The sequence below is a fragment of the Ursus arctos genome, unplaced genomic scaffold (assembly GCF_023065955.2).
Source record: "Ursus arctos isolate Adak ecotype North America unplaced genomic scaffold, UrsArc2.0 scaffold_17, whole genome shotgun sequence".
Classification (NCBI taxonomy): Eukaryota; Metazoa; Chordata; class Mammalia; order Carnivora; family Ursidae; genus Ursus; species Ursus arctos.
The window spans coordinates 2,537,976-2,551,034 of NW_026622841.1; the positions used below are offsets into that span (position 1 = coordinate 2,537,976).

Genomic DNA, 13,059 nt, shown 5'->3' on the forward strand with positions numbered 1-13,059 from the left:
CGGACACCGAGATGGTAACTAAAGCAAAAAGTGACAACACTATTTCCTAATTAGGTTTGAAAACAAAACAAAAAGAGACTCCTGTGGCTACTTTGCTGTGACTTGGGTCACACCAGTCCAGAGCCTCTGCTCTACGTCAGGGCCAACAGGGAAACTAGGTTACTTACTTGTAACTGGAATCCTCCAAATACAATGCCTCCATAGATCCACACTCTTGGAGTCCCACACTGTGCTGCACAGACCTGGAACCTTCAAAAGCAGTATAACCATTAGGAGGCTAGGAGTCTGCTCTGCGGCAGCCACCGGGGCTCCAAAGACCACCTCGTCAGACCCCTCCCGCCCTACTGAGCTTCTGCACAGAGTGGGCTGCTGGGACACGCTAGGACCGGAGGAGTGTGGATTTGTGGAGGGTGTATGCTCTAAGCACTCCAGTTACCAGTACCTGGGTCAACCTCGTGTTCTCCTAACGTCACCTCCACGCACCCTTACTCTTGCAGACTAGCATGCACGTATGATTTTAACGTGAGCAGACGGAGATTAAAAAGAAGAATCCCGAGAACCTGGCAACGACCAGCTCCACACACTGACGTCAATCAGAATCACTAGGGTGAAGACCGGGGTTGGGAGGTCAAAGCACTCGGTCGAGAGAAGCACATGGTGAAAGGCTCACCGGACTTACATTTACAAAGAGCGAAACCAAATGCTAAGGGGGTTCACTGCGACTCACACGGCCAAGACTTCAAACCTCACCCGAACTCCTGAAATAAAGGAATGTCTGTTCTCTGCTCCCCACCAGCAGAATCGGACTCCCTGGTGATCACTAATGCAGTGAGGGGGTCCAGCACTGTGCGGCACAGGAGATCCGAAGAGAAAACAGAAGCCTGCGTGTCGCTGAGCTGAAGCGAATCCCAACACAGAGGTCAGTGGGGACACTGACCTCAGCCAGCACTGGAGTTCACATCTCTACACCAACAGTATGTGAATGACTGTTCAGCTATGTTCCTCATTCAAGACATTTTTCCACCAAGAAGATGATATCAGTTCAAGTAGAACTTCTGTCCTCAAAATGGTCCAAAAACAGGTGATGCGAGTAGGAAAAAAATAAAGTTTTCTTAAGCATGCAATAGAGTAACTAATTAAAAACTATAATTACATTTGTTCAATACATAGTTCTTAATTATATAGAAAAAGATTTATTTAAAGCTCTAGAAACCACAGTTTTAATTCAAACTAAATACTCTCAACCTGGAAACTAAGGATGAATACTTGAGCACGGACTGCAAACTCTCACCTTCAGTCCGCCATTTACCGGCTCTGAAACCACAAGTCCTCTGGGCCACATCACAAAAATCTAAGTCCTATTCTCATTTATGGTTCTAGATCAAAAAAAGTCATCTCTAAAGGATTAGTAAATCCCTTATGGTCATCAAACCTGACACTGTCTTAAATCATTGTTGGGTAAGTTTTCATAGTTTCTGAGAAAGCTTAATGATAATTTTGGAAAGTTTCATAAGTAGTTTAAAGGATATGAGATCAGTTTTTTCTTGAGATAAAAATGTGGCAAGAAAGGTGTGTGTGTATGCTGGGAGAGGCTGCAGGAACAGGGAGACACATCACTGGGCCATTCATCCCCAAGGAGAAAGTGGGGAGAATGTCCTCCTTAATTATAAAACGTACCCACAAATGGGAAATGTTAGACTTCTGAACTGCTGGGAAGTAAGTAATTGATTGTACTTAAATCTAGAAGAAATAAAGGCTAAAATAACCTTACAAAGGAAGGAAAAAAAGAATTGTGGCTTTTTCCACTGAAAGTATGACTCAATTTATTCATCAAAATTATATTAATAGTGGACAAAGGTTAAGAACAAAAAGATAATGCCCATTTGAGATAAATTCCTTAAAAAGCTGTGCTAAACTTCCAGCCTCTGTTAGTAACACCGTCTGCCTCTGGAAGGGCACTCACATCACGTGTGACCACGTCCTAAGAAAGCCACGTGTGTCCGATCTTGTTGTGGATGCGTCAGGGTCAGACTGTGAAGTGGCCTCCGACCCCGTGTCAGACATCTGACGGAAGCCCATGCTTCTGTCTTGTAAGTGGAACTCTGTGGTACTTCAGTGTATTTCTATGCCCCTAAAAGGTAAGGCCCTTGTTCTTTTCACTGCTTCAGTTAAGATGCAAAGGGCCAGAGCTGTCCCAGAGGCTGAAAGCCTCAAGCACATCTCATGCCCAGAGAGAACTCCAGATGACCACAGTCACAGATACCTTTGCTGGGCTCTAAGGGCCATACAAAGTGGCACTTCCAAACACTGAGAGTTTTTGTTTTACTGTTTTTCTTAGAAGAGGCATGTCTAATCACAAAATCATCTTCGTTTCAATTCCTGCGTGGTGTGGCTTGAAGCCAGGCCTGGGAGTGACTGATGCTCAGGAAAACGTCACTTTTGTAAGATGCAATCTCTTGACCAGTGTTATACCTACGGGTCAGCTCCGTTATAACTAGTCCCAGTGGGATGTGCAAACCTCTAAAAATGTCTGCCTGCTATCAAGGATTGAGTAGCTCAACATATGAAGAATCTCTCCCCACATCCAGGTTTATTCAAAGATGCGAAAGGTATCTGAGGACATAATACCACTGACCTGCTCGTATAAAACTAACCCTGTATTTATAAGAGCTGATGTTACGTCATTAAACATTTTAAATTATGAGCTCAATTTTTAGTTCATTAAATTTCTTGGAAAAAAATTTTAAATAAGGGCACCAAATTACACCAAAGGAAAGAAGTGTTCTCAGCTGGCTCTAAGACAGTTAGTCTAAAGGAGAGACAAGCATTAAGTCACGGAAGAGGGGAACGCTGTGCTTTTTGAAGAAACATCAGTGCAGGACACACAGTGGCCTTACGCACTACTGCTGCTCCGAGCTCCTGCTGCACAGAGAGACCCCTCCCCACAGTACGACACTCCGTCGCTGCGTGTGGGGGAGACACAAGGGGTAAAATCCTCACGTCTAACTAACCAGATGACCGCAGAGCCCTCGGAGCCCAAGTGTTCTCTGCCCTGATCAGAATATCTCCCGCTTTCAACAACGTCGTGTTTGCATCAGCAAACATCCAGGATCACCAAAGTAGCACAAAAAACTACTCCATTTAAATTAAAACACCTAAAACTCTACTTGTCTTTCCATGCATTTGCCAAGGGCTCATTAAACAGGTCAAGCGGAGCTTCTAGACGGACACACGATTCCACCCCTGCCGGCCGGTACGTTCCCCAGGGAAGTGGGCCAGGGAGAGCAGGAACTGCCACCATTCCAGAGCAGAGCCCACGACAGTCACCCACACTGGTCCATGAAACAGAGAGCACAGATGCTATGGAAACATCACAGGCCAGAAATCCAGGCTGGGATCTGCCAACACAGGATTCTGACAAAGTCCTTAACCACGCAGGTGCCCTCACACACGTTAGCAGACCGGCCGGGGGGGGGGGGGGCGGGTGGCAGGACAAAAAGCTCTCTTCCACCGTGGCCCACGTCCCTCCCCCCATATGCCAGCCTGCCTCAGCTCACGGGCCTCTGCTCGGCACCGTGCCACCACTCAGGATAGACGCCCCCACTCTCACAGAAGCCGTCCCCACCAGGTCCATGCCCTGTGACCTATGACCTGCTGTCCTTTATCTGCCATTACTGCCATAATTTTACAATGCTTTACGGATTCTTCAATAATGTCTGTGCTTCATCGGTTTCTAGGATCCTAAATGCAAAGGGACTATGTCTGTCCTGCTCAGTGTCATCTCCCCAGATTGGGTACAATTCTTACTACACAATACACTTAGCCTTTTGTTGAAGAAATGAATTACTGCATAAGAAAGCATTTCAAATAAGCATGGGAGAAAAAAACCCTTCTTGTAGCTACAAATACATCTAAAAATTAAATTTTTTCTCAAAAAATGAAAAAGTTGGAAAATTAAAAGGGCTAAGAAATGAATAAAATCTCTACAAGATAAAGAAAAAGAGACAGGCGTGTCATTGTAAACCGCTAACAAGTTCTTGTGAATCTGTAACTTAATTGTATTGGAGCTCATTTGCTTTCATTTGTCCAAGTCTACACTTCAAAACCTTAGAAAGATGTCTTTTTTAAAACCGTGTTCTCGTCATATGCGCAGGCGCCAGGAGATTCTCGCTGCGGGGCACAGAGCAATGAGCTAGGCAGGTCCCCACGCAGGGGGCAGGGGCAGCTTCGAAACGGAGTCCTCGAAGTGCCCACGCACATCAGCACACAGCGCCTCGCGCATCTGAATGCGACGAGTCGCTTTCACGCCTTCGTCAGCAGAACGACTACCTGGTGGGAACCCTAGAGCGGATCTGCGTCCTGGACGGAGAGATGAGCACTCGTCACAGGTGGCGGAACACGCAGCGGACACACCAGTCGTTAGAGAAGACGGGCGCCTTCTCTCCAGCGACCGGGCACAGCCCTGCGACTAGGCTCTGGGACCACGTCCCTGGTGCTGACGCGCTGGCTGCGTACCTGAGGAGTTCAGGGTCGCGCTCTGTGCGAGCAGCTGGTCACTGCTTATGGTTAGGGTGGCCCCTGCGGACTGAGCACTGGCAGCAGGAGCTGACAGTCTTATGCTTCCGTTTACTTCACTACTTCCGTGAGCATTGTGCTGAATAAGGTCTTGACCTAAACGGAAATTAATATTGTGATATCTGCAAGTCACACGTTAATTCACATCCCGGCAAGCGGGTTAGACATATGATAACATCCTATTAAAATGAAAGCTGTTTATTTATAATAATATTTATAGAAAAGAATGAAAAGACTATGAATACATTGCCCCTAAATGACAGTCTTTGTTCACACTCTCTAAGCTGTAACGCATGGTGAGGTGCTGAGGAGCTCGACTTTAACTCGGTACTCAGGCACTTAAAATTACATATGTGGTTGAATACAACATAAACTGAGTTGAAAATACTTGCACATGTGTAGACCGACCCGGTGTGGCAAATGTGTGTTTAAGTGGACTGTAGGGACATCACAAAACGATGCTAGGCCCTCCCCTGACCTCCCACCACAGGGGCTCGAGGAAACGGCGATGCCGCAGGTCCTGGGTGAGGGTTCCCCGCAGCACGGCACTCGGGGCTCACACGGGCCTGGGACGCACGCCCACCGGGGGGGACCGGCCTCCGTTCTAAGCCTGTGCATGCCAGCTTCCGTAGTGACACTGATCGTACACCGTGACCAAACCGTACGGATACAAACACGGGGGAACTGGAAGATCTGCTGACAGGTCAACGAAACCACACAGAATGCGCTGGGGAGACTGGACACAAACTAGTTACTTTAAAAAAAATATCTGCTGTCAAGTTAGGCATAAGCAAGACAACTCTGCAAAATAGGAGGGAAACGCATCAAAAGACAGAAGGACGGGGCACTCGGCGGCATCACCAGTGCGTCCTCACCCCGCTCTGCAGAAGCAGAACTGGGAAAGAAGCTGTGTGTGGCGGGCAAAATGGGAAACACAGAGCTCTGCTCAGCACAGCAGACCCGTCTTCAAGACGCCCGTGGATGAAGGGTCAGAGTACATGGGTATCACTTTTTTGATTCTCTGCTGAAAACTGCCTGAAACCTCACATACCAGGGCTCTGGTACAGAGGAACTAGATCATTTGGGGGGCCTGAGCCATCCTTGCCTTTTACCCAATGTTCAGTTTCTTTTTCAAATGACCTCCGAACTGCTAAACGTCCACAAAACTTCACTGAAGTTTTTCTAGCACAGACAAGAGTTTATAATTATACACACTAAGGGGAAAAACAACTTCCTACAAAATAACTGAAAATCCTACCTAGATGCTTTCAACAAGTGACCACAAACTCAGTTTTCCTACAGCCTTTTCGGTGTGGGGTAAGGAAATGCTGACACGTGAGTTGCCAATTCTCACAAGCACGTTAATGAGGATTGAGAATAAGAAGTCTCAAGTCCAGGGTTTGGGCAAACCTCATGTCATCGACTGACTTAAAGATTTCTCCCAGGATAAACCTTTAAGGCTAATTTTTTTAAAAAATAAGTTAAATTTGTCTCCTTACTGTTTTGAAAATACTAATAAGCAATAAAATAACTACATGACCAATAACAGGAAAACACGGGAGAAACAGAAGCACAATGCAGAGCTAAATAACACGGTGCCTGAACTCTAAGCAAGAATCCCGCGTTGCGGGCTTTTGCACAGGACTAGCACAGCGCCTCATACACGGAGAGCACTCAAGGAAAGTTCATTTGCTCAACAAACAACTTCCTTAAAATAAAATAAAAAACATTAAAATTCAGACATATACAATGAAAGCAGGAAGGTTACTGAATTACATAAAATTTAAAGTTAGTATGTTTGCTGCCTAATAGCATCTAAAATCACTCCATGTCACTCAAAACCAAAACTCCATTCAAGAACAGGTTCCTCGAGTTTGTCACATATAGTAAAAAAAATAAAGACTAAAAAAGAAAGCTTCTGGTTTCCTTCTGAATAAATTTTCTTTCTATTGCACTCATAAATTTTGCAGAAATCTCCCTGAAACACGAGTCTATTAGCCCGGACTGCTCCCCTGGCCGGGTCGGTCCAGTAGTCTGCCCACCACTACCGCTCATGTTTTGAGGGAAAATGCTCCCACGTCCACCATCACACCCGCTTCTCCAGGGACAATGTTCTGCCTCCTAGCAAAATGTTTTTCTTATCTTTAACAACAACCTCATAAGGTTGCTATGAGGCTTAAATAAACTAGTATTAAATGCATTAATATTTGTAAAAATACTAGAATAGTGCTTGGCACATAAGAAGGGTCACAAAAATTGCTGCTAAATTTACTGAACAGCTAAGAATCATGTGGGCAAAGCACACCGGTACGTATGCAGCAGGCTGAGCTAGAGGAGAACGTGCTGTGAGAACTGAGGACACTGGAGGACAATCTGATCAGAAACGCGGCAGCCCTGACACAGGGACACCATCGCCTGGTGGCTGACACACAGGATTAGTTTGCCGAGTTCCAGTGACCTGCACTCCCAGATGATATTTTCTCCCTCTTTATAGACTTCTCAGTGCCCCACAGCACACTTCACATGGTCCTACACAATCTGTGCCGACTTCTGAGAAGGAGCCTAGGCATCTAGAGTGTCCCCACACACACGTCATCCCAGTCACATGCCTCCAGTTTAGTGGGGCAGGAACACGGACGAAGAAGCTACCGCAGCCCGCTCCCCACGGACCGAATCAACGCGACGGGACAACAGACTCAAGCCGGAAGGACGTGAGTAACTCTCACTGCTAACTTCTGGTAACAGATTTGAACCGTGACCCTATTTCACTAAACTTGAATTTCCCACATTCATTACAAACATGTATTAAGCACTGGCTTTATGCAAAACTCAGTTTTGCAAAAATTAAAAAAAAAAAAAAAAAATATATATATATATATATATATATATGTACACACATACATACACATAAACAAATAAAATATAGTCAAATTGCAGGGTAAAGGAGGTTTAAAATGTGAAGTGACTAACCAGAGATGGTCAGGGTGATCTCCTGGGGAGACCCCGAGGACGACGCAGCGGTGGGCCCGGCAGCCTGTGCCAAGACCTGGCTCAAACTTGAGTTGTTAATGGTCAGGGTGATCTCGTGGGGGCCGCTGGACGTGGATACCAGGCCTTGCGATGTCATCACCTGAGAAAGGTCTTGAGTCCCTGGTCATCATTACAAAACAGAACAAAGGTAGGCTTAAAAAAAAATAGTAATTTTCTCCTTTTTTATATTAAAAATACTTAATAGTGAAACTGTTATTTCAAAAGAAGATTCAAAATAAAACATCAGTTGTCTCTGATTCCCTCATGCAGAGAGATAAGAGAGGCTTACGGTGTGACCGGAAGCCAACAGGACCATGGGAGCAGGTGCGGGCCGCGATCTATGCGCGGACGGTGTCTACACATCCCTTGTCGCCGGGGAGGCTTCCATACGCTTGGGACATCTGCTGTGTATGCTGAGCTTTCCGAAGACAGAGGGGCAGCCCAGCATCCTAACTGCCCATGGCGCTCACTCACCACTGCTGCTGGTGGTCATCACGGGGTCCTGCTCAGACAGCGGGCCGATGGTCAGACTGGCGGATGTCACGGTGGGCTGTAAGGACAGGCCAGGGATGGGCTGGATGACGACACTGGCTGGGACCGTGCTGTCCTGGGTCTGAAGAGAGTTGTTCTGTGAGGCCAGGCCAGGCTCCCCTGGCAGCTGCTGAGTAAGCAAGTTGCCCTGCTGTAATGTTTGCTGCAAAATACTCGGGTCGATCTGCAAAGCAACAGAGATCCTCGTCATGGGAAGTTCATGCTTACATGTGATTCTGGACACATCAGAGCCTGGGACGCCACGGCACGCGTCGTACCTGTAATGTGATGTTATTAATGCTGGAGGCATCGATCCCGGAGATCTGAACGTTGGGGCCGACTAAGTTAGCAGCCAGTTGTAACTGTATGCCCTCCAGGGTGGTCAGGCTCCCGTCCGTCAGGGACACCGTCCAGTCACCGCCAGCTGCAGAGAGACACAATGGAGATGGCTGCCTATCGGACAAGCTCCTTCGACAGGAAAGCAGCTCATTCGCACACAGGGCTTTTTATACACCCAAGTCCTACACTTACGTCAACATGATCTAGTCAACGAGTACTAGTATTTACTCCACGCCACACACGCACCTTAGCTAATTCAACACAAAGCAAATCCTCTGAAATAGATATTATCCATCTTAAACACACCCAGAAACTAGGCTCAAAGAGATTACACTGATTAGCCCAAGAATTAACACAGCAACTAATAATTGTGTTTTTTCAGGCTTCGATCATTCCACGGGTCGCATACATGGAACGAAAGCCACACGACATGTCTGATAGCTAAAAATATTCACTCTACGTAAATACACGAAACACCTAAATGGCTCAAATGCAGTACTTCTCCGGCACTAGGTGACCCGAGAGCAGTCAGAGAACTCTCCTACGTTACACATGCCGTCCACGAGGACTGATCGATAACATCTCACTACGAAGTCTGTGAGGATGCTGAGGACAAACACAGTGACACCAGTGAGAAAAAGCTCACACAAGTGCCGAGGTGTTGAACTAGACTCCATGAAAGGAGAAGAGGGAACTCATCTGAACAACGAAATCTCCGTCTTCCCAGTGACCTCTAGGGTGAACTGCTCCCAGCGGCGTCTCCCCCGACAGACAGACAGGCAGGCAGTGTCCACGCCGAGGGGCCCCTCCCCAGCTGCCCCGCTCCGGGCTCACCTGACACGGACGCGGGCAGAATAGCCTGGCCCACCAGCCCTTGCTGAAGCACATTTTGCTCGAACTGTCCCGTGAGAACCGAGTTGTTCATGACGAACACGTTTGGGTCGGTGGACGTCGGACTGAGCAGGCTCACGGGCTGCAGTCCTTCCGACGAGCTTCGAGTCACTGGCTTCCGGGCTTTCTTCGGGTCGGGCTTATAATGGAACTGCATGTGAGTCTTCCTCCGGCCCGACGTGCGGAAACGCAGCTCACAGTGGGGACACTTGAACGGCTTCGCTCCCGTGTGCAGACGCATGTGCACCTTCAGGCTTCCCTTCGTCGAGAAGGCGTTGCTGCAGACGTGACAGCTGAAGAGCTTCTGACCTGTGGGAAGTCCAGCCGGGGGTTAGTGGGGGCCAGTGACACTACATCCGTGAGCACTGGCGGGCTCGGGTGGGGGTGTGTGCTGACGCTGGGGACCCGAGTGCTGGATGGTGAGCCCCGTGCTCCCACAGGATGCCCTGCAAGGGACAGAGTGCTGCTGCAGAGCCTCCGAAGTGAGCACACGGTCTACAGTGTGAGTCCGGCATTGTCACAACGCTCGGACGTGTGCAGCGCGTGGGCACTGCTGCCCACCCTGAACCTCAGCAAAAGCTGAGCCAGCGTCCCCGGGCAGCTCAGCCCTGCCGCGCTGTCACCCATCCCTCGGTGCACAAAGGGCACATGCGTGTCTCAGCACCTGTCTCTCTTCCTCTGCACGGCGGCCCCCCACATACCCGCACAGGTGGACAGCACCCTGGACCCAGGGGTGTGGATCACACAATCAGCTGCTGGGACTCTGGCGCTTTTCCCACGTCCAGGGCATGATGAAGGCTGTGGAGGTGGACCTGAGTGCCCTGTCACCCACCTACTCTGCCCCAGGGAGGTTCCGGGAGGACAAAGGGATCCTTCTGTTTCCTTCTACTGCTCCCAGCAACCAATACTGACTTCTATTTACCAGGCTGGGCTCACCGGGACTCACCCCAGACGAGGGCCCCCGGCCTGCTGACCTAATCCTGCTTAGGGGTGTCAAAGGTCACCCGAGGAGCCAGCGTGGAGGAGGAGCCCTGAAAGGTAGACTTTTCTTTCTATTCCTCATGCCTGGGAGCTAACCCTGAATTCCGTGAGTGTGAGTCGTCCTGAACACCGCTGGCACCGGCCGGCGAGCGACCGGCCGACCCCCACCGGACCTGGGCTGCCGAGCGGACGCCTCCTGGTCCTCGGCAGCTCACAGCAACTAACGAAGCGACAGAAACACTGCCCACAGAAGAGACACACTACGTTCACATATCTATTTAATTCCAAATATTAATCTATCAGAAAAGAATTACAGGGCTTTAAGTAAATGTGTGAGATTTGTTTTGTACATTTTAGTCAATTCTGCTGGTAACCAAAAATTAAGAAGATAAATTAGTTTGGTAGCCATAATCCTCTACCATTTCCTGAGAGTTCGCCACACGCCAATTTCTAAGCGATAACCAGAGGCTCAGAGTGGCTTCAGAAGTGGACACAGACCTCCAACCTAGCAGAGGTGTGGAGCGGGCCCCCCTAACCAGTGGGATGCCCTGTGCACATCAAGAGGCAAAGCCTCAATATCCTTTCATTAGGACAACTAACCTTCAGTTCCTCAAATGAGATGAAGGGAAAAACACGGCCATTGAAAACTGGACATTAATGTTTTTCCTTTCTAGCATTTCCCCCCACGTAAAAGGAATTATTGCCTGTGAACCCTAATGAGATTTGCTAAATCCCCAGATCTTCTAAAACCTCAACAAACCATATCTCTTTGGCCTAAATGAGACTAAGAAGTAATTTTTTTAACAAAGTCATTTTTTTAACAAATTTTTTCCTTTCTAGCATTTCCCCCCACGTAAAAGGAATTATTGCCTGTGAATCCTAATGAGATTTGCTAAATCCCCAGATCTTCTAAAACCTCAACAAACCATATCTCTTTGGCCTAAATGAGACTAAGAAGTAATTTTTTTAACAAAGGTGTTCAAGTCTGAATAAAAATACAAGACCACCTACAACCTGGCATTTGAGACCAAGCTCCTTCTCCTCAGTGTTATCTGGGTCATATTCCCCCAAGTCAGGAATCAAAAATCCTTGTATACTCATTCCTTTGTGGTTCAGGATTTTTAAGCTTTCTATGATTCTGAAAGTATTTCTGTGGGCAAGATACATAGGAAAAGTCTAAAACGCCATCATAAGGCCCCTACGTGTGACACAGGTGCTTGTCCTTACCTGTGTGGGTCTTCACATGGCAGTCCAGAGTCGACTTAACAGTAAAGCTCTTCCCACATTCGTCACATTTGTATGGCTTTTCTCCAGTGTGGATCCGAACATGCCTAGCCAGAAAGCATGTGCAATTAGAAAGCACTTGCAATGAAGTGCTTTTCATTTTAATTTTACATACATTTACAAACAACCTCATAACATCCACATAAATGAAAATAACGTGTCAGTACGGGCTGAATACATTTGGCCAAATAACACCTTTAATCTTCACTCTACACAAAAACACCACAAACAAATTCAAAAGAAAAAAAAATCTGCAAGACCAATGAAAACAGGGCTTTCTTTAAAACCAAGGAGTGCTTATGAATCGAGAAGAGGAGAAAGATCACAGTGGAAGAACAGGCGATATACAGCTCAGAGAAGAAACACATGACCGGAAGCCCCGTGAAAGGGTCTGGCCCATACTCAGCATTTCCAAAGAGCAAATTAAAATGATAAGGTATCAATTCCCCATCCGTGTGCTGAGGGCCCAGTCTAGGGTGGTCAGGGAACTTCCAGAAACTGACGGGCGTCAGCGGCATGCCCAGTCTGGAGACCAGCTGGCGGCACCTGCCAGCACGGGCCCCACATGCACGCAAGTGCACACAGAAGCACATGCACCGCGGTGCTCAAGCGGTGCTTATATAGTGCTCACAGCACTCATATAGTGCTCGTGCAGTGTTCTGCAGCGCTTGTGTAGTGCTCGTGCAGTGCTCTGCAGCGCTCGTGCAGTGCTCTGCAGCGCTCTGCAGCTCTCGTATAGTACTCATGTAGTGCTCGTGCAGTGCTCTGCAGTGCTCGTGTAGTGCTCGTGCAATGCTCTGCAGCGCTCGTGTAGTGCTCATGTAGTGCTCATGCAGTGCTCTGCAGCGCTCATGCAGTGCTCATGCAGTGCTCTGCAGCGCTCATGTAGTGCTTGTGCAGTGCTCTGCAGCGCTCGTATAGTACTCATGTAGTGCTCATGCAGTGCTCTGCAGTACTCGTGTAGTGCTCATGCAGTGCTCATACAATACTCATATACTGCTCATGTAATGCTCTGCAGTGCTCGTGCAGTACTCATGCAGTGTTCGCACAGTACTCACATGGTGCTCATGTGGTACTCACACAGTGCTCGTGCAGGGGTCTGAAGTGGTGCATGGATCCCCGCAATGCTGCCTCCACCACCCCACACTGGTAGCCCTGGTCCTCAGGACAGCCTCGCCTGGGATTCCCACCACCCCCTCCCGCTGACCTGGCTCACCCCACCAACTACCCTGTGCGCTCCCCTCCTGGCACCCCTCCTGCCAGGCTGCACTCCTACCTACAAAGCACCCCAAGTCCTTCATCACAGTGCCTGGTGTTCTCCTCGCCATACGCCTTGCTGTCTTACTCCCCAGCCTTGAATGCACCCCCTCACTTCTGGGGGGTGCCTGGAAGGGACACTGCAGCTCCCTGTGGGCTCGCTCTAAACCC

At 48.3% G+C, this 13,059-nt stretch overlaps 1 protein-coding gene across 6 annotated transcripts in view; it reads right to left on the bottom strand.

Annotated features, from left to right (window-relative positions):
• ZNF236 (zinc finger protein 236) overlaps window positions 1–13,059 on the bottom strand; it is a 106,531-nt gene that overhangs the window by 16,610 nt on the left and 76,862 nt on the right. For 3 of the 6 annotated variants that reach the window (XM_048218519.2, XM_048218521.2, XM_044383099.3), the window contains 6 exons: window positions 11,575–11,678; window positions 9,310–9,675; window positions 8,415–8,560; window positions 8,080–8,320; window positions 7,546–7,725; window positions 4,516–4,671 (listed from right to left, as the gene is read on the bottom strand). In XM_048218519.2, the coding sequence (XP_048074476.1) occupies window positions 4,516–4,671; window positions 7,546–7,725; window positions 8,080–8,320; window positions 8,415–8,560; window positions 9,310–9,675; window positions 11,575–11,678 (1,193 nt within the window). Of the gene's footprint in view, window positions 1–167; window positions 250–4,515; window positions 4,672–7,545; window positions 7,726–8,079; window positions 8,321–8,414; window positions 8,561–9,309; window positions 9,676–11,574; window positions 11,679–13,059 lie in introns of all 6 variants that reach the window. The other 3 variants (XM_048218520.2, XM_048218522.2, XM_026496498.4) reach the window with 3 other exon arrangements.